Source organism: Babylonia areolata, chromosome 30, assembly GCF_041734735.1.
Source record: "Babylonia areolata isolate BAREFJ2019XMU chromosome 30, ASM4173473v1, whole genome shotgun sequence".
Classification (NCBI taxonomy): Eukaryota; Metazoa; Mollusca; class Gastropoda; order Neogastropoda; family Buccinidae; genus Babylonia; species Babylonia areolata.
This window is the reverse complement of record NC_134905.1, coordinates 5504705-5527982: the sequence shown is the minus strand read 5'-3', so window position 1 is coordinate 5527982 and position 23278 is coordinate 5504705. Positions and strand designations below refer to the sequence as shown.

General features: G+C 42.8%; 1 protein-coding gene across 1 annotated transcript; it reads left to right on the top strand.

The window, feature by feature from the left end:
- Positions 1-278: 278 nt before the first annotated feature.
- Positions 279-15371, top strand: LOC143275446 (guanidinobutyrase-like). Its single transcript, XM_076579582.1, has 7 exons — positions 279-522; positions 4591-4716; positions 7556-7740; positions 9614-9814; positions 12065-12209; positions 12903-12997; positions 15188-15371. Exons 1-7 carry the CDS (start codon positions 333-335, stop codon positions 15293-15295), a joined length of 1050 nt encoding a protein of 349 aa, XP_076435697.1. The 5' UTR covers positions 279-332; the 3' UTR covers positions 15296-15371.
- The last annotated feature ends 7907 nt before the right edge of the window (positions 15372-23278 follow it).

The window sequence follows — 23278 nt, the reverse complement described above, 5'->3', positions numbered from 1 at the left end:
ACACAAAACACAGGAACCCAGAAATAAAAATAATAATGCGTGACAGCGAAAGGGTTAAATATACTTTCTTCCATTCGTCTGCATTATTACCTTTTTTATCATTAATTATCACCTTCTACGACCAGCAATCGATTGACACACATAAAAGGAAGCCATAAATAATAATAATAATAATGCGTTGTAGCTAAAGGGTTAAAAGTTGGGGTGGGTTTTTTTGTTGTTTTTTTTCTTTCTTTTTTTTAATTCAAACACTTAGTTTTGTGAAGAAGGGTCCACAACTCGTTTGCAGTCCCCACTCGGTTTGTCAGTCAGAGCAGACTCGGACACTCAACATGATCGCTACATTCTGGAAACAGGTTTCTCAAAGCTGGGGACAATTGTCTTCGAGGTCTAAGAGATGCTTCAGCGTCAGTGCCACGCTGGGGACTACCAAGCGGAACTATCCTTTGTCTGCCAATGAAATGCCAAGAAGCGGTGGGATAGCTTCCATGATGAGACTCCCCATTCAGGACACCACTGAAGGTACTGTCAAGAACTTATTTGTTTGCTTGAATATAAATATAATATATTCAGGTAGTCATTCGGGTGAGACGATAAAAACCGAGGTCCCGTGTACAGCATGCACTTAGAGCACGTAAAAGAACCCACGGCAACAAAAGGGTTGTTCCTGGCAAAATTCTGTAGAAAAATCCACTTCGATAGGAAAAAAAAGAATAAAACTGCACGCAGGAAAAAAAAAACCGAAAAAAATGGGCGGCGCTGTAGTGTAGCGACGCGCTCTCCCTGGGGAGAGCAGCCCGAATTCCACACAGAGAAATCTGTCATGATAAAAAGAAATACAAATACAATATATATATATATATATATATATATATATATATATATATATATATATATATACTTAGTTTGCTGCTATATTGAATGACTGGGATGTGTATATGTATAAATGATTACATGTCTTAGATATATGTAATTATTGAATTCATTATTGAATTGAGTTAAATTGAGTATTTTATTGATAGTATTCGCATCGTAGCATTTTGGATTTTACTAATATATATATATATATATATCTAGGGGGTGGGGAGGGAGTAAAGAGGGAGTCAACTTGGCGCTATCATTGGACAAGTCAGTCAGAGCAAGCCACCCCTGTGCCCCATAAAGACTTCAACTTGTTCTCACTCATCCACTCAGCTCCATCCTCAATACAATTTTTCAAACTAACAAGCCAGAGTTGAAAGTCTCAGGGAAAAGTGCAGCTGTGGAGCCGGGAATCGTCAGCAAAATAGATAAATAAAATAAAATAGAATAAATAAATGAATGACAGGATTGACCTGACTGACGAATGAGGGAGCTGAAAGGCCTTTGTATATACACACACAGTAAATAAAACTGGGCCTGAGACTGAACCTTGTGGCACTCCATACTTCAACACAGACAGAGCAGATTTTTCATGACCAACTAGGACAAACTGGCTTGGACAAGTTTGATAAAACGTGAGCCAACCACTGTTCTAAAAAAAAAATAGATGGATAGCTCATTAGCCAGGAAAGCTGAAGCCAAATGGACGCCATATTGGTACTCGTATCCGGCCGTCAGTCCGTTGAGAAGTCGTCTGATAACTGATGGTAGTTTCTGAACTGTAACCGTGTGTTTTCGATGAAATCGTGTTATGCTTGCCCCCATGACATGCCAAATGTTTCGTCTTGATTGATATCTGCCAATGGTTTATTTACCAGAGTCATTACAGGAAAACAGGTCAGTGGTACGTAACGCAAACTTGCTGCGGAGGCACACACAGGAATGTCAGCTTAACTAACGCCGCGAGTAAGTGAAAGCTTGCCGTGAAGCAGTCATCGTAAGCAGCTGAGCGCTCGGCTGCATATAATGTAGTTACTGCTTCGCGCTATACTGAAACTAGTAGCAAATTGGCTGATTGAACACTTCTCCTGGCTTCAGTTGGCAAAGGGGCTCAAAGAAGGCATGTGCTATCCACATGTTTAACCATCCCACAGCCGTTCCATAGCAGCCTAGAGTGCCGCGCAGCTGTGTAATGTATCGTCATAAAAACAATCCTATTTGTTTTATCTACAGACCTTCTGGCGCTCAAATACGATAAAAGGGGACATTGCTTAGATGTTTCATTTGCGAAGTTATATCATTTTTAAAAGCTTAGCTTGTGCAAAAAAATTAAGAAATAAAAATTAAAAAAAAAAAAATTTGAAAGTGTTTTCTGTCTGTCTGTCAGCTTCTCTGCTCCTCTATCAGTCTGTGTGTGTGTGTGTGTGTGTGTGTGTGTGTGTGTGTGTGTGTGTGTGTGTGTGTGTGTGTGTGTGTGCGTGCGTGCGTGCGTGCGTGCGTGCGTTCGTTTGCCTCTGTCTGTCTGACTTAGTTTTAACACTTTCTTTTCGCTTTTCATTTACTTTTACATTTCCCCCCTTCTTTTTCGGTCGTTCTTAGTGTTAACAAAATGTTACTGTTTTCTTATACAATTGTTTTGTATTATCATATGAGACTACATTTATTTCCTATAGACCCTCTCTCAATAATGAAAGTAGTCAGTTGATTGTATAGGTATACTTGTAACGCTGTATTGTGTGTGCGTCGAATGTATGTATGAATGGATGTATGTGTTGTACGTACGAGTTTGTATGCGCATATATGATATGTTTATTGTGCCTGATTGTGAGTTGAGGACTGAGTGTGTGTGTGTGTGTGTGTGTGTGTGTGTGTGTGTGTGTGTGTGTGTGTGTGTGTGTGTCTGTGTGTGTGTGTGTGTGTCTGTGTGTGTGTGTGTAGACTGTAAAGCGCTTTGTGCTATGAGGAAAGCGCTGATAAATGTCCGGTTATTATCAATATCACCAATTTTAACATGACTTTTGTACTGTTTTTTGGCATTATATTATGATTATGATAAATGAGTGGAGTGATGGCCTAGAGGTAACGCGTCCACCGAGGAAGCGAGAGAATCTGAGCGCGCTGGTTCCAATCACGGCTCAGCCACCGGCGATATTTTCTCCCCCTCCACTAGACCTTGAGTGGTGGTCTGGACGCTCGTCATTCGGATGAGACGATAAACCGAGGTTCCGTGTGCAGCATGCACTTAGCGCACGTAAAAGAACCCACGGCAACAAAAGTGTTGTTCCTGGCAAAATTCTGCAGAAAAATCCACTTCGATAGGAAAAACAAATAAAACTGCACGCAGGAAAAAATACAAAAAAAAATGGGTTGCGCTGTAATGTAGCGACGCACTCTCTCTGGGGAGAGCAACCCGAATTTCACACAGAGAAATCTGTTGTGATAAAAAGAAACACAAATACCAATACAAATACAACATACAATATTTTAGCAAAAATGTGGAGCAGTGGCCCAGTGGTGATGTGCACGTCTAGGAAGCAAGTGTCCATGGGTTCGAATCTCATAAACAGGCCGAGATTTTTACTTCCACCGTCCTCTAGATCTTGAGTGGTGGTCCGGATGCTAGACTGCATTCAGACGAAACGATAGACCGAGGTCCCGTGTGCAGCATGCACTCAATGCGCGTAAAGGAGCCCACGGCAACGAAATGGTTGTCCCTGGCAAATTTTTTGAAGAAACATTGTAACTGTGTTTGTAAAACAAATACTTTTTTTTTTTTTTGCAGACTGAAAAAAAACAGGTGGTTTTTAGAGGTTTGTTGTGACAAAAATTGATACAATACAATGCAATACAATACAATACAATACAATACAATACAGTAATTTCGCTAAATGTTTATGGCCGCAACCCTGAGCCGACTTTAGATTTGAGGGTCCTGGGTTCGAGTCATGATCACGGTACATGGTGGGTTAAAGCTAGATTTTTTTTCCTTTATCTCCCAAGTCCACAGATGTCGCAGACCTGATAATGCCCGTGAACGATCCCATGATCCATGTCAGCGAGCGGTGGTTTATGGAAACAAGAAAATACACTACTATAGTGGTAGTAGTAGTAGCTGCAGCAGTAGTAGCAGTAGTCGCAGTCAGTATCACGTCTTTCCACTCAAAGTTATAATGTATGTGTGTGTGTGTGTGTGTGTGTGTGTGTGTGTGTGTGTGTGTGTGTGTGTGTGTGTGTGTGTGTGTGTGTGTGTGTGTGAGTGTGTTTGTGTTAGTGTGCGTGAGTGTGTACGCGCGAACGTGTATAAGTGCCTGCATGCGGGCGTTCGTAAGTCTATCCGTGCGTGTGCGTGTGTATCCATCCGTGCGTGTGCGTGTGTATCCCTCCGTGCGTGCGTGTGTATCCGTCCGTGCGTGCGTGTGGTAGTAGTAGTAGCTGTAGTAGAAGTAGTAGTAGTAGTCAATATTACGTCTTTCCACTCAAAGTTATAATGTGTGTGCGTGCGTGTTTGCGCGTGCGCGCGTACGTGTGTGTGTGTGTGTGTGTGTGTGTGTGTGTGTGTGTGCGTGCGTGCGAACGCGCGAACGTATATAAGTGCCTGCATACGTGCGTTCGTAAGTCTATCCGTGCGTGTGCGTGTGTATCCGTCCGTGCGTGCGTGTGTATGTGTCTGTGTGCGTGCGTGTTTGCATGCGTGTGTGTGTGTGTGTGTGTGTGTGTGTGTGTGCGCAGGCCTGGACGTGTGTTTTGTGGGGGTACCCTTGGACAGCGGGGTATCCAGCCGGACGGGCACCCGACTCGGGCCACGTCACATCCGCCAAGAGTCCTGCCTCCTACGCACTTCCAACATCCCTCTGGGTGAGGTGGTGTGAAGGGTGTTCATCGTCGTCATCATCATTATAGTTTGACTCAGTTTCAGCTTCAGTAGCTCAAGGAGGCGTCACTGCGTTCGGACAAATCCATAATACGCTACACCACATCTGCCAAGCAGATGCCTGACCAGCAGCGTAACCCAACGCGCTTAGTCAGGCCTTGAAAAACCCCAAAAAAACCCCAAAGAGACTCAGAAAAATGAAAGGCACACTGAATATGAAAGCTACATTTCTGTGGGTAGAAGGACGATCATCACTTGATCCAGAAATGAATAGAACTGCCCCTGTTTCGGCAATTCCTCTGATACCAATGAAAAATCCAGCAAAGACTCTCAGGACAATCAACAGGGACACTATGTTTAAAAAGCTGTCAGGACAGAAGATTCACTTGACACTGGTTTAATCTGTACTCCTAGTGTACTCTAATTGTTAGAGTGAATGACAAATAAAGTGATGCCACTGAACCTGCTATTCAATTGATGGTTAACAATTCACAAGTTACAATGTCTGACTGAAAAAATGTGTCGCCACGTCCACTGTTTCCATTGTCTCACTCTGCAGATTGGCATAACTTTACAGCTGTGCCAAGAGCTGTATCATGAATGGTGTCTCCATTGCAGTGGAAAAGTCATTAACAGCTTTGTCTTTTGTGAAGGACTATGACTCTCAAACTAGGAGGCAAAATTACACTGGCTCTTAGGGCTGCAGCCTTGGGGGCTAATACGCCCTTTGGGAACCATCCCCAACGCTGACTGTCCTAAAAAAAACCCAAAAAAAAACCTTGACCGAGAGAGTGAGTAAAATAATAATGATAATGGTATTTATATAGCGCTGAATCTTGTGCAGAGACAAATGAAAGCGCTTTCGCACCAGCCATTCACACGCATGCAAAAATCTAAAACTGGAGAAACTGAAGACAAGGAAGAGGCAGGGAAGGGAAGCTATTTTGGGAAGAGGAGTGATGTGCTCAGATCTTTTCTAACTGGAGCAAAGACACTCTCCACTTTTATCTAATTGTAGCCCAGATAGTCGGGACTGCAGTTTCCTCCTCTGCTGTTCTGACGGTCATGGTCGGACACGACTGACTATCATACATCATTATAATCAATCATTGTTGATTTTAGTCTAGCCAACCACACAAGGCCATGGTAAAAATCAGGGCTGAAAATACCTGTCAATATCGTAAGTATCGTTCATTATCAATGACTGAGTCATTGGTGGTGGGCTGATTGGATGTCACCACGCCCCCGTTTTCATGTGATTGACGTGGGATGTATGAATGGTTAATTGGTTGGTGAATTGATTGACTGGATGGATGGATGGGTGTCGCTCCGCCCCCTTCCAAAACGCCACTCCTCCCCTTTTGATGACAGTTGTGTAACTGACGTCGGAGATATTATGATTGACTAACTGATTGATAGGTTGTAAATTGACTGGATGATTGTTGCCCAGCCCCATTTTGGGCATCAACCTCTTTCGAAGACCATCATGTGACTTTGATTGTCGAAGTAATATGACTGACTGACTGTTTGATTAACTCGCGTCGCTCCACCCCCCACCCCACCCCCCCTTCCAAGCACCGCACCTTTTGTGGATGTGCATGTGAATGACATTGAAGTTATTACGTGAATGATTTACTGATTTGTGAATGGATTGACTGATTGGATGGTCGTCGACGGGTGCAATAGCCGAGTGGTTAAAGCGTTGGACTTTCAATCTGAGGGTCCCGGGTTCGAATCACGGTGACGGCGCCTGGTGGGTAAAGGGTGGAGATTTTTACGATCTCCCAGGTCAACATATGTGCAGACCTGCTAGTGCCTGAACCCCCTTCGTGTGTATATGCAAGCAGAAGATCAAATACGCATGTGAAAGATCCTGTAACCCATGTCAGCGTTCGGTGGGTTATGGAAACAAGAACATACCCAGCATGCACACCCCCGAAAACGGAGTATGGCTGCCTACATGGCGGGGTAAAAACGGTCATACACGTAAAAACCCACTCGTGTGCATACGAGTGAACGCAGAAGAAGAAGAAGAGGATGGTCGTCTTCACGGTTCAGGTGCCCACCTCTTTCGAGGACGGTTTATGTAACTGACATGGGAGATGTGTGATAGACTGTGATTGGTGAAAATGATTGACACATATCATTCCGGTTCCTTCCAGTTGCAGAGGAAAATTACGCGACTGGTATGCAGGAGATAATTTTTGACTCACTTGTGTAAACAAAGTGAGTCTATGTTTTAACCCGGTGTTCGGTTGTCTGTGTGTGCGTGTGTCTGTGTGTCCGTGGTAAACTTTAACATTGACATTTTCTCTGCAAATGCTTTGTCAGTTGACACCAAATTAGGCATAAAAATAGGAACAATTCAGTTCTTTCCAGTCATCTTGTTTAAAACAATATTCCACCTCTGGGATGGGCACAAAAAAAAAAATGAAGCCTAATTATATGCAAACTGCATTTACTGTTATATTTATATTTTTTTGTATTCTCTAAACTTGGCACTTTGATCTGATATTCTGACCCAACAACAAGAGCAGTCATTGTTTTAATTTTTTGTTCAAACAGGAACTTCTTTTGCTAAGCATGGAATTTTTATTTATTTTTGCAAACGTTTTGGTGCAGATAGTAAAAAAAAAAAAAGGAAATTACTCTGTAATTAATGCTAGGGGACTTAATTTATCACAAGTGAGTCTTGAAGGCCTTGCCTCTCTTGTTTTTTTTTTTATGAATGACTCATTGATTGGCGTATTGAGCTCAGTGATTAACTCGCGTAATTGTTATTATTACTGCTGTTTGTTATCAACCGCCGTCGCCGCCTTCCAGGCGCCACCCCTTTCGAGGACGTGCAGGTGGCGGACGTGGGTGACGTAACGATGAACATCTACGACCTGCCCCAGGCCGTCACCCAGATCACTGCCGCCTTCAGCCGTCTGATCGCCACGGGCTGCATCCCCCTCACACTGGGCGGGGACCACACCATCACCTTCCCCATCCTGGAGGCCATCAAGGTGAGTGAGGGTGGTGGGGTGGGCATGGGAGGGGGAGTGGGGGGGAGGAAGGATGGGGGGTGTGGTGTTGGTGACAAGGGTGCGGGTGGGTTTGTCTGGCCCTTAAATAGAGGGGAGGAGAGGGGGGCGGGGTGGGGTGTTGTGTGTGTGTGTGTGTTGTTGTTGTTGTTGTTGTTTTCAAATCAGATGACTGATTTCTTGCCATTAATATCATTCCCGTTAATTCAAATTTGTCGCTATCGTCATTATCGTTGCCGTTCATTGTCCTTGTCATTCATTGTTATTCATTCATATTGTCATTGTCACTCATCTTTCATGGTGTTCACCATTCACTGTCATTTGTCATTGTCATTCCCAAATGTATTGTATTGTATTGCATTGTATTGGATTGTATTACTCGTCTTTATCACAACATATTTCTCTGTGTGAAATTCGGGCTGCACTGCCCAGGGAGAGCGCGTCACCACACTGAGAGCGCCACCAATTTTGGGTTTTTTTTTTTTTCCTGCAAGCATTCATTAAGAAAAATTGTTTTCCTATCGAAGTGGATTTTTCTACATAATTTTGGGACAACCCTTTTGTTGCCGTGGGTTCTTTTGCGTGCACTAAGCGCATGCTTACGCACGGGACCCCGGTTTATCGTCTCATCCGAATGACTAAGCGTCCAGACTACCACTCTAGGTCTAGTGGAGCGGTGAGAAAATACCGGCCAATGTGCCGGGATTGGAACCAGCGCGCTCAGATTCTCTCGCTTCCTAGGCGGACGCGTTACCTCTAGGCCATCACTCTACCATCACTCATTGTCATCACCATATACTGTCATCGCCATATGTTGACTTCTGTAACTCTCTATTGTCTGGTTTGCCTGCTTCATCCATTCGGTCCCTTCAGCACACACAAAACTCTGCTGCCCGACTCGTTCTCAGAAAAAAGAAGAAAAAATCTGAGCACATCACTCCTCTTTTGCAACATCTCCACTGGCTACCTGTCTCACACAGAATAAAGTACAAGATCAGCACTCTATGTTATAAATGTATTCACAAATCTGCTCCTTCCTATCTCTGTGGCTGCCTTCACCTCTACACTCCATCTCGCTCTCTACGATCGGCTTTGGATCCACTCTGTTTACGCATACCCAGATTCAAACACTCGACTGTTGGCCGCCGTTCTTTCTCTGTCTCTGGACCTTGCAATTGGAATGAACTTCCTCTTTCTCTTCGTCAGGTCTCCGCACTCAGCTCTTTCAAGTCTGGTCTTAAAACCCACCTCTTCCCAAAATAGCCTCCTTCCCTGCCTCTTCCATGTCTTCAGTTTCTTCAGTTTTAGAGTTATGCATGCGTGTGAATGACTGGTGCGAAAACGCTTTGATTTGTCTCGGCACAAGATTCAGCGCTATATAAGTATAATAATTATTAATAATTATTATCATTAATTGTATTTGAATTTCTTTTTATCACAACAGATTTCTCTGTGTGAAATTTGTGCTGCTCTCCTCAGGGAGAGCGCGTCGCTACACTACAGCACCACCTTTTTTTTCCTGTGTGCAGTTTTATTTGTTTTTCCTATCGAAGTGGATTTTTCTACAGAATTTTGCCAGGAACAACCCTTTTGTTGCCGTGGGTTCTTTTGCATGCACTAAGCGCATGCTTACGCACGGGACCCCGGTTTATCGTCTCATCCGAATGACTAAGCGTCCAGACTACCACTCTAGGTCTAGTGGAGGGGGAGAAAATATCAGCGGCTGAGCCGTGATTCGAACCAGTGCGCCCAGATTCTCTCGCTTCCTAGGCGGACGCGTTACCTCTAGGCCATCACTCCACAATTCTTATCGTCGCTGTCAATAAAAAATCCACCCCTTTCCACCACACCCCAGGAGAGGCACGGACCAGTGGGACTGGTTCACGTGGACGCACACGCGGACACAACGGACACGTTGCTAGGGGCAACCATCATGCACGCCACACCCTTCCGACGAGCTGTGGAGGCCGGTTGTCTGGACTGCAAGCGTGTTGTACAGATAGGGCTGAGGGGCAGCTCCTACTCTCTGGGCGACTACCAGTGGGGCATTGATCAGGTGGGTATTATGATGATGATGATGATGGTAGGGTTGAGGGCGAGCTCCTACTCTCTAGGCGACTACCAGTGGGGCATTGATCAGGTGGGTATTATGATGATGATGATGATGATGGTAGGGTTGAGGGCGAGCTCCTACTCTTTGGGGGACTACCAGTGGGGCATTGATCAGGTGGGTATGATGATGATGATGATGATGATGATGATGATAGGGCTCAGGGCGAGCTCCTACTCTCTAGGCGACTACCAGTGGGGCATTGATCAGGTGGGTATGATGATGATGATAGGGCTGAGGGCGAGCTCCTACTCTCTAGGCGACTACCAGTGGGGCATTGATCAGGTGGGTATTATGATGATGATAGGGCTGATGGGGAGCTCCTACTCTCTAGGCGACTACCAGTGGGGCATTGATCAGGTGGGTATTGTGATGATGATAGGGCTGAGGGGCAGCTCCTACTCTCTAGGCGACTACCAGTGGGGCATTGATCAGGTGGGTATTATGATGGTGATAGGGCTGAGGGCGAGCTCCTGCTCTCTAGGCGACTACCAGTGGGGCATTGATCAGGTGGGTATTATGATGATGATGATGATGGTAGGGTTGAGGGCGAGCTCCTACTCTTTGGGGGACTACCAGTGGGGCATTGATCAGGTGGGTATTATGATGATGATGATGATGGTAGGGTTGAGGGCGAGCTCCTACTCTCTAGGCGACTACCAGTGGGGCATTGATCAGGTGGGTATGATGATGATGATGATAGGGCTGATGGGGAGCTCCTACTCTCTAGGCGACTACCAGTGGGGCATTGATCAGGTGGGTATTATGATGGTGATAGGGCTGAGGGGCAGCTCCTATTCTCTAGGCGACTACCAGTGGGGCATTGATCAGGTGGGTATTATGATGATGATGATGATGATGGTAGGGTTGAGGGCGAGCTCCTACTCTTTGGGGGACTACCAGTGGGAATTATGAGGAGGAGGAGGAGGAAGAAGAGAACGTTGAGGGTGACGATGGTTTCTGGCGTTGTATATAGACTGGGCTGAAAGGGAGTGCTTCCTCTTCACAGGGGTGCAAGTGGGGGATATCTGAGGCAGGTATATTGGTGTAAGGATGATAGCGGTGATGACTATGATGATGATGATGATGATGATGATGATGATGATGATAGGGCTGAGGAGGAGCTCCTGCTCTTTGGGGGACTACCAGTTGGGGATTCATAAGGTGGGTGTGATGAGGAGGAGTAGGAGGAGAACGTTGAGGGTGATGATGATGATGATTTCTGGCATTGTATAGATTGGGCTGAAAGGGAGTGCTACCTCTTCACAGTAGTTTGGTGTAAGGATGATAGCGGTGATGACGGTGGTGATGATGATGATGATGACGAGGAGGAGTAGGAGGAGAATGCCGAGGTTAATTATGGTTTCTGAATTATCAACGCGTTGTATAGAGTAGGCTAAAAGGGATTGCTTCCTTTTCACAGGAGTGCAAGTGGGGGGAGGGGGGGGGTATATCAGGTAGGTATATTGATGATGATCATGCTGATGATGAGGAGGAGGAAGAGGAAGAGGAGAATGTTGAGGGTGGTGATGATGATTTCTGGCATTGTATAGACTGGGCTGAAAGGGAGTGCTTCCTCTTCACAGGAGTGCAAGTGGGGAATAGATCAGGTAGGTATATTGGTGTAAGGATGAATATGATGATGATGATGATGATGATGATGATGATGACAGAGGTACGAGGGAGCTCCTACTATTTGGGGGACTACCTGTGGGGCATTGTTCAGGTAGGTGTGAAGATAATGATGGTGGCGGTGGTGGTGGTGGCGCTGGAGGAGGAGGTGGTGGTGGTGGTGGTATGATGATAATTAGCAAACATACTTATTTTTTATGAAGTTGTCCATAACTTTTTGTGGAGTGTGTATGACCATTCCCTGTATTTGTGGTTAAAAAAAAGTAAAAAGAGTACAATACGTAAATACTGACCATGATCCCCTATGTATGTGGTTAAAAATAAAGTAAGAAGACTACAATACACACGCTGACCATTCTCTGTATGTGTGTGGTTAAAAATAAAGTAAGAAGACTCCAATACACACACACACACACACACACACACACACACACACACACACACACACACACACACACACACTGACCGTTCTCTGTATGTGTGTGGTCAGAAATAAAGTAAGAAGACTACAATACACACGCTGACCATTCTCTCTCTCTGTGTGTGTGGTGCCACACTCTGCAGGGTTTCCGTGTGGTCCCCGCGGCCGACTGCTGGGGTCAGTCCCTGAAGCCGTTGATGAAGGAGGTGAGGGAGATGATGGGGGAGGGGCCTGTCTACATCTCCTTTGACATTGACGCTTTGGATCCCAGCTTTGCTCCTGGCACCGGTGAGTGTGTGTGTGTGTGTGTGTGTTTAAGAGAGAGAGAGCGAGAGAGAGAAAGTTGTGTGAGAGAGAGAGAGAGAGAGAGAGAGAGAGAGAGAAAGTTGTGTGTGTGTGTTTGTAAGAGAGAAGGTGTGTGTGTGTCTTTGTGTGTGTGTGAGTCAGTGCGTGTGTCGTTGTGTGTGTGTGTGTGTGTGTGTGTGAGAGAGAGAGAGAGAGAGGAAGTTGTGTGTATGTGTGTTTGTGTGTGTGTTTGTGTGTGTGTGTGTGTGTGTGTGTGTGTGTGTGTGTGTGTGTGTGTGTGAGAGAGAGAGAGAGAGAGAGATAAAGTGTGAGTGTGTGTGTGTGTGTGTGTGTCTGTCTGTCTGTCTGTCTGTCTGTCTGTATGTCTGTCTCATGGTCTGTCTGTCTGTCTGTGGCTGTGCGTGAATGGGAAGTGATGGGGGGGGGGGGGTGTTGAATGTCTGTGCTGTCGAATCAGAAGCCACGTAAAAGTGAGAGTGCGTATGCGTGCATGCGTGCGTGAGTGCGTATCTCCGTGTCTGTGCATATGTGGTTGTTTTGTTTTTGGTTTTTGTTGGTTTTTTTTTTGTGTGTGTATGTGTATGTCCATGAATAGATTAACCCAACATACTTGTTACCCTCCTACCATATCTGTGGATCATGACCATGACACTGACCTCGACCTTGTCCATGCAGGCACTCCAGAATTAGGCGGGTTGACGACAGCCCAGGCCATAGAAATCATCCACGGATGCGCAGGACTCAGCATCGTTGGTGGGGACATGGTGGAGGTGAGTCACGTGACTGAGAGGAAAGGGAGGAGGGGGGTGGTAGTGGTAACGGAGAGAGGGTTGTGGGGGTGAAGTGGGGGAGGGGGGGGGGCGGTCAAGGTCACGGTTTATTCCACGAACGGTTTGCGCCGGGGACTCGATGTCTGTGGGTTAGACAAGGTGGGAGTAGGTCACCTGACACAGAGGGGAAGAAAGAGACGAAGACTTCTTCTTCTTCGTTTCGTGGGCTGCAACTCCCCCGTTCACTTGAACACATGTACACGAGTGGGCTTTTACGTGCATGACCGTTTTTACCCCCGCCATGGAGGCAGCCAAACTCCGTTTTTTCGGGGGTGTGCATGCTGGGTATGTTCTTGTTTCCATAACCCACCGAACGCTGACATGGGTTACAGGATCTTTAACGTGAGTGTTCTGATCTTCTGCGTGTATATATACACACGAAGGGGGCTCAGGCGCAAGCAGGTCTGCACATATGGTCGTAACCCGCTATGCTAACTGTGTGTAGTATGGAACTGACCAATGGCGTAGTTCGGTCAACGTAGGCATTTAGTCACGTGTAACTCAACAACAGGCTGTGGAACAACAAAGGCATCAGGCTCAGCACCAAGATGAAAACCTACAGAGCTGTTGTGCTGACCACCTTGTTGTACTGCTGTGAAACATGGACGACGTATCGCCGTCACATTCAACAATTTGAGCAGTTTCACCAGAGATGCCTACGAAAGATCCTCGGCATAAAGTGGCAAGACAGGGTCTCCAACCTCCAGGTCCTAGAGAGAAGCGGCCTGCCCAGCATCGAAAGCCTGCTGATCCAGTGCCAGCTACGCTGGACAGGACACGTTGTCCGCATGACAGGCAGCAGGATCCCGAAGATGCTTTTGTATGGCCAGCTGAAGGAAGGCCACCGTGAACTTGGAATACCCTGCAAGCGCTTTAAGGACCACCCCTCTACAGACAGCCAGGATGTCAGCCCTCTACAGACAGCCAGAACTTCCCTCTACAGACAGCCAGGACTTCAGCCCTCTTCAGGACTTCAGCCCTCATACAGACAGCCAGGACTTCACCCCTCTACAGACAGCCAGGAATTCACCCCTCTACAGACAGCCAGGAATTCAGCCCTCTACAGACAGCCAGGACTTCACCCCTCTACAGACAGCCAGGACTTCAGCCTCATACAGACAGCCAGGAGACCCCCCCATTGGAGCACCATAATAACAGCCCCAGCTTTCCCTTGGAACACCAGAAGGACCTCCTGCCTGGACGAACGGATTACCAGGACTCCAACCCCCCACCCCCCACCCTCCAGTTGTCTGTCTCTGTCCCTGTCTTTCTCTCTTTCAGTTGTTCTCTCTCTCTCTCTCTCTCTCTCTCTCTCTCTCTCTCGGTTTGTCCGTTGATGTACACGAAAAGCATATAAACATTTCTGGATTCTCTCTGTCTCTGTCTCTGACTCTCTCTCTCTCTCTTCTGATGTACATAAAAGGTATAAAGGTTCTCTCTCTCTCTCTCTCTCTCTCTCTCTCTCTCTCTCTCTCTCTCTCTCTCCTATTTCTCTCTATCTGTCTGTCTGTCTGTCTGTCTGTCTGTCTGTCTCTCCGTCCTTCTCCCTTTCTCAAGAAAGTATAAACGTTCATGAACTCTCTCTCTCTCTCTCTCTCTCCATCCACCCTCTTTCTCCCCCCCTCTCTCTCTCACCCCTTCTCTCTGTCATTCTCTGTCTCTCTCTCTCTCTCTCTCTCTCTCTCTCTCTCTCTCTTTTCTTTCCTCTCCAATATAGAATATGTAAATGGTCAGGATTCTAATCTAACAGATCTAGGGGGAAAACAAAACTTAAAATCCCACGTGCTACCATAGATACACTGATCAAGTGTGATGATAAATTAGGAAAAAAAAATCAGTTGACCGATCGATTACCTGATGCGTTGGTCAATTGACTGATTGAATCTTGCTGTATTTATGCTTGATTATCTATTGATTAATGACTGATTTACTGTCGGTTGATTGATGATTGATTGATTGACTTATCCATCGATTGATTGATTTGATGCGTGCTTGCTTGATTATTCGATTGATTGATCGATTGCTTGCTTGCTTGATCGATTGATTGATGCTTGCTTGGTTGATTGATGCTTGCTTGGTTGATTGATTGATTGATTGATTGATTAATTGATTGAAACGACTGTGTCACAGGTGTCTCCCCCCTTCGACACGACCGGACTGACGGCTATAACAGCTGCCAACCTTCTCTTTGACATGCTGTGTGTTCTGCCTGGTGTCAAACGCAGATGCGAAGTCTAGTTATCAAAACGGCAATATTTCCCCACCCTCCCTCTGTCTTTGTCTCCGTCCCTGTCTCTGTCTCTCTCTCTCTTTCTCTCTGGGAGGAAGAAGAAGGATTGTTGTTGTTAGTCTTTTTTTTGTTTTGCTTTGCTTTCTATCTTTATATATATATATAAAATTTCGTACGAGTTTATTAGTGTGTGTGTGTGTGTGTGTGTGTGTGTGTGTGTGTGTGTGTGTGTGTGTGTGTGCGTGTTACTCATTTCTTTGAAACGTTGTTTACCTATCAACTGTCAAACGCATTGTTGAGGTCTAGTCAGTCTTTTTGTCTTTCTCCTCTGTTCTCTGATCTGTTTGATCTGTTCGTTTGATTTATTGTCTTTCGTCTTTGTTGTTGTTTTTTTCTTTTTTGCTTGTTCTTAACTCACTCAGTACGGCCAGTCCTCTCTTCTCCTCTACACAAACCCATCGGATGTCCAGTGGGTGTCTCAATGACCCAACCTTTAGCTTCCGTCGTCAGAATTGTGGTATTCTTTGTCAACATTCACCTCTTCAGTATAAGAGCCTTCCGCTTGCTATATTTTGATGATGGTAATTGGGGTGAAACGCTGTTAACGTCGTCTCTTTCGCCGTCGTATGAAGAGAGCTAAAACCGTGTTTTCTTTCTTAATCAGAAATTTAAAATGTAATGAGATTTTTGACGAGGAGGCATCCTTAACCATTTCACCGCCAGTCAATTTGGAGTGCAACATTACCTTGTGCTATAAACACAGAAAATATGGTGTCTAAGAATAGCCGGGGATTCCCCCTGTGTCGTGTAGAAGATATGGCCTATCCTACCACTGAACATAAAGAGCAGTAGGTTCGTGGATACCAGACCCATGATCTGGTCACCCTTCAGTGACATGGGTCCTCTACTTGACATTGCTGCTTTTTTTCATATTAAGTGTTGTTGTTCTTATTCTACTTACTTTGTTCTTATTGTTCATGTCACTATGGTTTTGTTTGTTGCAATGATGTTATCACTGATCATAGTGAAAGTGGTGATGGTGGGTGTTATTGATTCAAACGGTATCGATGTTGTTTCTTTTTCTTGTTCTTTTTATGCATTCCTTCTACTGTGGTCTGTAGACATATACCTTAAGTTCACAATACACATGCCACGAGGGCTGGACTTTAACTCTCTCCATACGAACGGCGAAAGAGACGACGTTAACAGCGTTTCACCCCAATTACCATCATCAAAATATTGCAAGCGGAAGGCTCTTATACTGAAGAGGTGAATGTTGACAAAGAATACCACAATTCTGACGACGGAAGCTAAAGGTTGGGTCATTGAGACACCCACTGGACATCCGAGGGGTTTGTGTAGAGGAGAAGAGAGGACTGGCCGTACTGAGTGAGTTAACCAGAGTGGCATTTCTTTGTTCACATTAATGCCACGGAATTTAAGTTCTGCGAATAAACAAATTAACAAACGGTTTGAACGAGTGAAAGAACGAACGAACGAACGAACACTGAACAAAGGAACGAATAAAGGTAAATACACACAGACACACGCAACAGACACGGACTTACACAGACACACACACACACACACACACACGCACACGAACACGGGCACAGACGCACAAACACAGACACACACACACATGCACACGAACACACACACACACACACACACACACACACACACACACACACACACACACACACACACACAACACAAATCGCTCATTTTCAAAGATATCAAGGGCCGGCATAAAATCATTCATTATGTCATTATCCTCAGAAATGAGATTCATACTGGATTCATGGATGAAGTGAAAATAAAGAGCAGAATCCTTATCTGGGAATTACAACTTTTACAATGACCTGATATATATATGATAGTCAGTCGTGTCCGACTATGACCATCAGAACAGCAGAGGAGGCAACTGCTGTTCCGACTATTTGGGCTAGAATTTGATTAAAGTTGAGTGTCTTGCCCAAGTTACATCCCCGGCCAAGAGGGTTTTAGGACAGTCGGCGTTGGGATGGTCCCCAGCGGCCAACCAGCCCACAAGTCTGCAGCACTAAGAGCCAGCGCAATTTTGCCTCCTATTTTGAGAGTCACAGTCCTTCACAGAAGACTAAGCTGTAAATGATTTCCCATTGACTGGAGAAACCATTGATAATACAGCTCTCACTTTGCCGTAGGCCCAAATGTAGACTTAACTCAGTCTGTGATAATTATAAGCCGAGTGTTGGGCCGTAATGATATATTACCAACATCTGCTGAAGGACTGACTGTACACCCAGCTTCCTGAGACGTCGCCTAAGGAAATGCATGCCCTCCAGAGAGAGTCGTTGGATAGCTTTCAGTCGTCTGTCTTGTCTCGCTCTATACGCTGAGAGTATGGTGCAGTGGTATAGGACTCCTCAGTACCTCAAGACATACATTACAAGAATCGAGAGAGAGAGAGAGACGTATGTCAGTGAGAGTGTGTGTGTGTGTGTGTGCGTGCCAGTGCGTGTGCCGGTGTGTGTGTGTGTGTGTGTGTGCGTGCGTGCGCGCGCGTGTGTGTGTGTGCGTGTGAGTGTGGATTATGGCTGCCTATATAGCAGAGCAAAGATGGTAAAAGCCTACTCATACATACTGCATTGCATTGTCTTGTATTGCAAGTTCCTTTACCTGTCACAACAGATTTCTCTGTGTGCATTTAGAGCGTCCATCAAAAGTTCCCTATTGCGGATTCCAACCTTTATTGAAAAAAATTAAGTAAAACAAGAGAGGCAAGGCCTTCAAGACTCACTTGTGATAAATTAAGTCCCCTAGCATTAATTACAGAGTAATCTCCCTTTTTTACTATCTGCACCAAAACGTTTGCAAAATAAATAAAAATTCCATGCTTTGCAAAAGAAGTTTCCTGTTTGAACAAAAAATGATAATAATGACTCCTCTTGTTGTTGTGTCAGAATAAGAGGTCAAAGTGCCAATTTTAGAGAATACAAAAAATATAAATATAACAGTAAATGCAGTTTGCATATAATTAGGCTTCTTTTTTTTCTTTTTTTTTGTGCCCATCCCAGAGGTGCAATATTGTTTTAAACAAGATGACTGAAAGAACTGAATTTTTCCTATTTTTATGCCAAATTTGGTGTCAACTGACAAAGTATTTGCAGAGAAAATGTCAATGTTAAAGTTTACCACGGACACACAGACACACACGACACACACACACACACACACACACACACACAGACAACCGAACACTGGGCTTAAAACATAGACTCACTTTGTTTACACAAGTGAGTCAATAAGCACGCACAGTCTCAAGTCCGTTGCTACGATGGTCACACTGGCCTCTGCAGCTGATCCTGGTCTCAGTTACAGTGAAGGTAAACATTACCTGCTGACATATTACTTATAAGTTCTTTGTCAATAGCTTGGCGCATTATTACTTTAGGGTTGTAAGATACAGCAGCACTGAGGCTGTCACTATGCATGTTTGAATGTTTGCTGGATCCATTTGACATTTTGTCTCAAAGATATTCTTGTGATAAGCATATACTCTTTGTCGTCGGTTCAGTTGATGAACCTAGTGGGTTGTTTGATCAATCTACAGATTGTTTTGTACAATATGGATAGTTCTTTATCAATTGTTTCAGTCAATTGTCAGGGTCTGAATGATAGTCAAAAAAAGAAGAGATGTGTTTCATTACTTAAAAAATAAACAATATTCGATCTATTTTTTGCAAGATACACATTTTGAAAAAAAGAAAAGAAATGTTATATTCTTTCTGAGGGGGGTTATCAAGCTTCGCAAGCCACGCATCTAACGCAAGAGGGGTTGCTATTCTATTTAATAACAATTTTGAATTCAAGGTAAAAAATAAAAAAAAGTTTATAGGGGTGATGGGGGAAACAGTATTATGATATTGGCCGAAATTAAGGAAAACGACTTTATGTTTGTAAATGTGTATGGTCCAAATAGAGATGACCCGGAATTCTATGATATTTTAAGCGAAAAAAATTAAAGATTTCAATGTCAGTAATGTAATAATTGGTGGAGATTTTAATTTAGTACTCGACCCATCTAGAGACTATAATAACTATAGAAACGTTAACAACCCAAAGGCTAGAGAGATAGTAGAAAAAATGATTAGCGGATTAGAATTGAACGATATATGGAGGGATCTGAATCAACATGTTCACAGATACACATGGACAACTAATCCATTTCAACAAGCTAGGTTGGACTTTTTTCTCATTTCAGATCAAGTAGTTTCTTTCGTTGAAGATGCAGATATTGATTACGGATATAGAACTGACCACTCAATGACCTTGTTAAGGCTAAAATTTGATAACAAATGTAAACGGAACACGTTTTGGAAATTCAACTCCTCATTATTAAAAGATAAGGGTTATTTAGACGAAATTAATGAAGAGATAAAAAAGGTTAAAGAGGAATATGCAGTTAGCCCGCATTCAAGAGAGGCATTGGATACTATTCCAGTTCAAGACTTACAGTTGTCACTACCTGATGATCTATTCCTAGACTTTCTATTAACTGATGAAGATTAGATCAAGGACTATTTCTTATGCTACAATGAAGAAAAGGAAAACAAACGAAGAGGAGAATACTTTACAACAAGACATTCAGCAACTAGAAAAGCTAGAAGTAAAAAGTAAGGACGACGCTATGAATATAGAAGCTAAGAAGGAACGACTGATGTTATTCGGGAGAAAAGAATAGAGGGGTTAATTTTAAGGTCAAGGGCAAGATGGATAGCAGATGGAGAAAAAGTAACTAAATATTTCTGTAATCTAGAAAAACGTCATTATATAATCAAGAATATGGCTAGATTAAATGATACACATGGCAATGTTCTAAATAACCAGAAAGAAATTCTAAAAGAAGTCAAAGGTTTCTATGAAAATTTGTATAAAAGTTCAAACGTTGAAGACTGCGAAATTAACAAACTTATAAAAGATATTCCATGTTTAGATGTTGATGAAGCACATGATTTAGAGGGCGATATTACGTTTGAAGAGACTAGTCTAGTACTAAAAAATATGAAAAACAATAAGAGTCCTGGTACAGATGGTTTCACGGCAGAATTTTTTTAGTGTTTTTGGAGCAGAATAGGTGATTTTGTTGTAAGGTCATTAAACACTAGTTTTAGAAAAGGTCAAATTTCTTGCGTTCAAAAACAAGGAATAATTGTATGCATCCCTAAAGAAGACAAACATAGAAACTTCATCAAGAACTGGAGACCAGTATCACTGCTAAATATCGCATATGAAATCGGGTCGTCATGCATTGCCAACCGTATAAAAACTGCCTTGCCCAAACTTATTGCAGAGGACCAAACTGGCTTTATCAGGAAAAGATATATAGGTGACAATATAACGTTGATTTATGACACAATAGCTTACTTAGAAGAGCACAATCTACCTGGACTTTTGTTAAATATCGATTTTGAGAAGGCTTTCAATTCAGTTAGGTGGAATTTTATGTTTAAAGTATTAAAAGCATTTGGTTTCCAAAATGGGATATGTAAATGGATAGAAACATTTTATAATAATATCAGATCCTGTGTTCTTGGAAGTGGGCACGTCTTTAGCTGGTTTAGTGTAGAACGGGGATGTAGACAGGGAGACCCACTATCACCATACCTTTTTGTTTTGTGTGTTGAAATATTAGCAATAACGACACGAGAAAACGAAGACGTACGTGGTATAACGATCAACAATATGGAACACAAACTTTCTCAATACGCAGATGATACTGAATTTCTTTTAGCAGATAACAAAAAATCATTCGAGAAATGCATGCATACAGTGGACACGTTTGGGCGTAAATCAGGCCTACATGTGAATTTTGGAAAAACAAGTGCAATCTGGCTGGGAAGTAGTAAAAATTCTAATATTCGGTATATAGAGCATCTAGGGATAGAGTGGAATCCACCAAAATTTAGAATTCTAGGAATCTGGTTTACAAATGATTTACAAAACTGTGCAAATATGAACTACTCTGAAAAATTAGCAGATGTTATACAATTATTTAGAGTATGGATAAGCAGGGAAATAACACCCTTTGGACGAATAGCTGTTCTAAAATCATTAATTTTGTCTAAATTTACTCATTTGTGGATTTTACTGCCTAACCCACCTGGCAATTTTTTTCGCATTTTACAAAATCACTGTTATAGTTTTGTATGGAACAAAAAGAATAAGATAAATAGAAAAACTGCGCATAAAAGTATCAGAAATGGTGGTCTGGGATTACCGGAATTAAAAACCTATGCATCCTCTCTAAAATTGACTTGGATACGGAAAGTGGGTAAAACGCATCATAAATCGAAAAACATTTCAATGGCTAATTTTCCTGCGCTGAATGATATCCAGAAATACGGGCCAGAAATAACATTATCTTTCGCTCAAACAAATATTTTTTGGACAGATGTATTTAATGCATACAAAGAATTTTTCTATAAAATAGATTGTAATAACTCTGCTGAGCTTCTGGCAGAACCAGTATTTTATAATCGAAGAATACAAATAGGGAAAACATTTATTCGGGGAAAAACATGGATAGATAAAGGTATATACTGTATTGCACATTTTTTGATTGAAAATGGACATTTTATTTCTTACGAAGAATTCAAACGAAAATATAATGTCGACATCAATTTTCTTACTTTTGCCGGTTACATATCAGCAATAAAAGAGTACATTCAAAACAAGAACATAACCATAGATAATGATCAATGCTTAAATATGTCTATAATTTTCAAGAAATTGATGTCCATATGTAAAGGTTCAAAGCTTTATTATGACATACTTATAGACAATGGTGTTCATCCACAGTGTTGTTCACAATGGGATGAAAAACTAAACATTGTTCATGACTGGAGAAAATGTTTTTTGTACATTAGTAAGATTCCAGATGTTAAACTGAATTGTGCACAGATGCCTTGGGACAAATGTTATACTTAAAGAGATGGGTGTACTTAACAATGATCTATGTAGTTTTTGCAACACAATGAAAGATAGTATTAGACACATGTTTTGGCAGTGTACAACCATTCAACGTTTCTGGCAAGAATTAATGGATTTGATAAACGAAAGATGCCCAAATGCTCAGAATTTGCAATTAACTGAACCATTAGTCATACTTGGACATGACAAAAATATAGTCACACTGATCCCACTTTTTATTTCATTTTGTTGCTGGCTAAACAATACTTGTACCAACGCAAGATCAACAGCACTGTACCTGTTCTGCAAGGTTTCGTAAAAAAAAAATTGGAATATAGATATACAGTTGAAGAATATATAGCAAGGAAAAACTTTCTTTATAATGACTTTATCAGCAAATGGTCTCCATATAAATCCTTGTTTTTTAATACAAATTGAAATAAGAATACATATTGTGTCTATACAGTTCTGATATCGTTATTACTATATTTTGTATCTTACTATGCAATTTAAAGTATGGCCACATATATGGTAACTATTGTGAGGTTGACAACCTACAATTTATCAGATTCCTTAGACTGCGCCCGGCGACCTTATATTTGATCTTGATTCATTTACTTTGCCAGCATGTTCTTGTGGTTGTGTTATTACTACTACTACTACTACTACTACTACTAGTAGTAGTAGTAGTAGTAGTAGTAGTAGTAGTAGAAGTAGTAGTAGTAGTGGTAGTGGTAGTAGTAATGGTAGTAGTACTTCTTTTTGTTTCTGTGTGTGTGTGTGTGTGTGTGTGTGTGTGTGTGTGTGTGTGTGTGTGTGTGTGTGTCTGTGTCTGTGTGTATGTATAGTTACTAGTGTATGTTTGTGTGCGTTTAATAATGTAAAAATTGAATAAAAATGTTTGAAAAACAAACACAAAAAACCAAAAAAAACCCACATTTCCTGCTGACATATTATTTATAAGTTCTTTGTCAATAGCTTGGCGCATTATTACTTTAGGGTTGTAAGAGACAGCAGCAGGCGACCTGAAAAAA

Bases quoted from the DNA above. Each gene is read 5' to 3' on its own strand.
- LOC143275446 (XM_076579582.1), top strand. From the start codon at position 333: ATGATCGCTACATTCTGGAAACAGGTTTCTCAAAGCTGGGGACAATTG. The intron at 523-4,590 runs GTACTGTCAAGA...GTGTGTGCGCAG, and splicing joins CATTCAGGACACCACTGAAG to GCCTGGACGTGTGTTTTGTG. The intron at 4,717-7,555 runs GTGAGGTGGTGT...GCCGCCTTCCAG, and splicing joins CACTTCCAACATCCCTCTGG to GCGCCACCCCTTTCGAGGAC.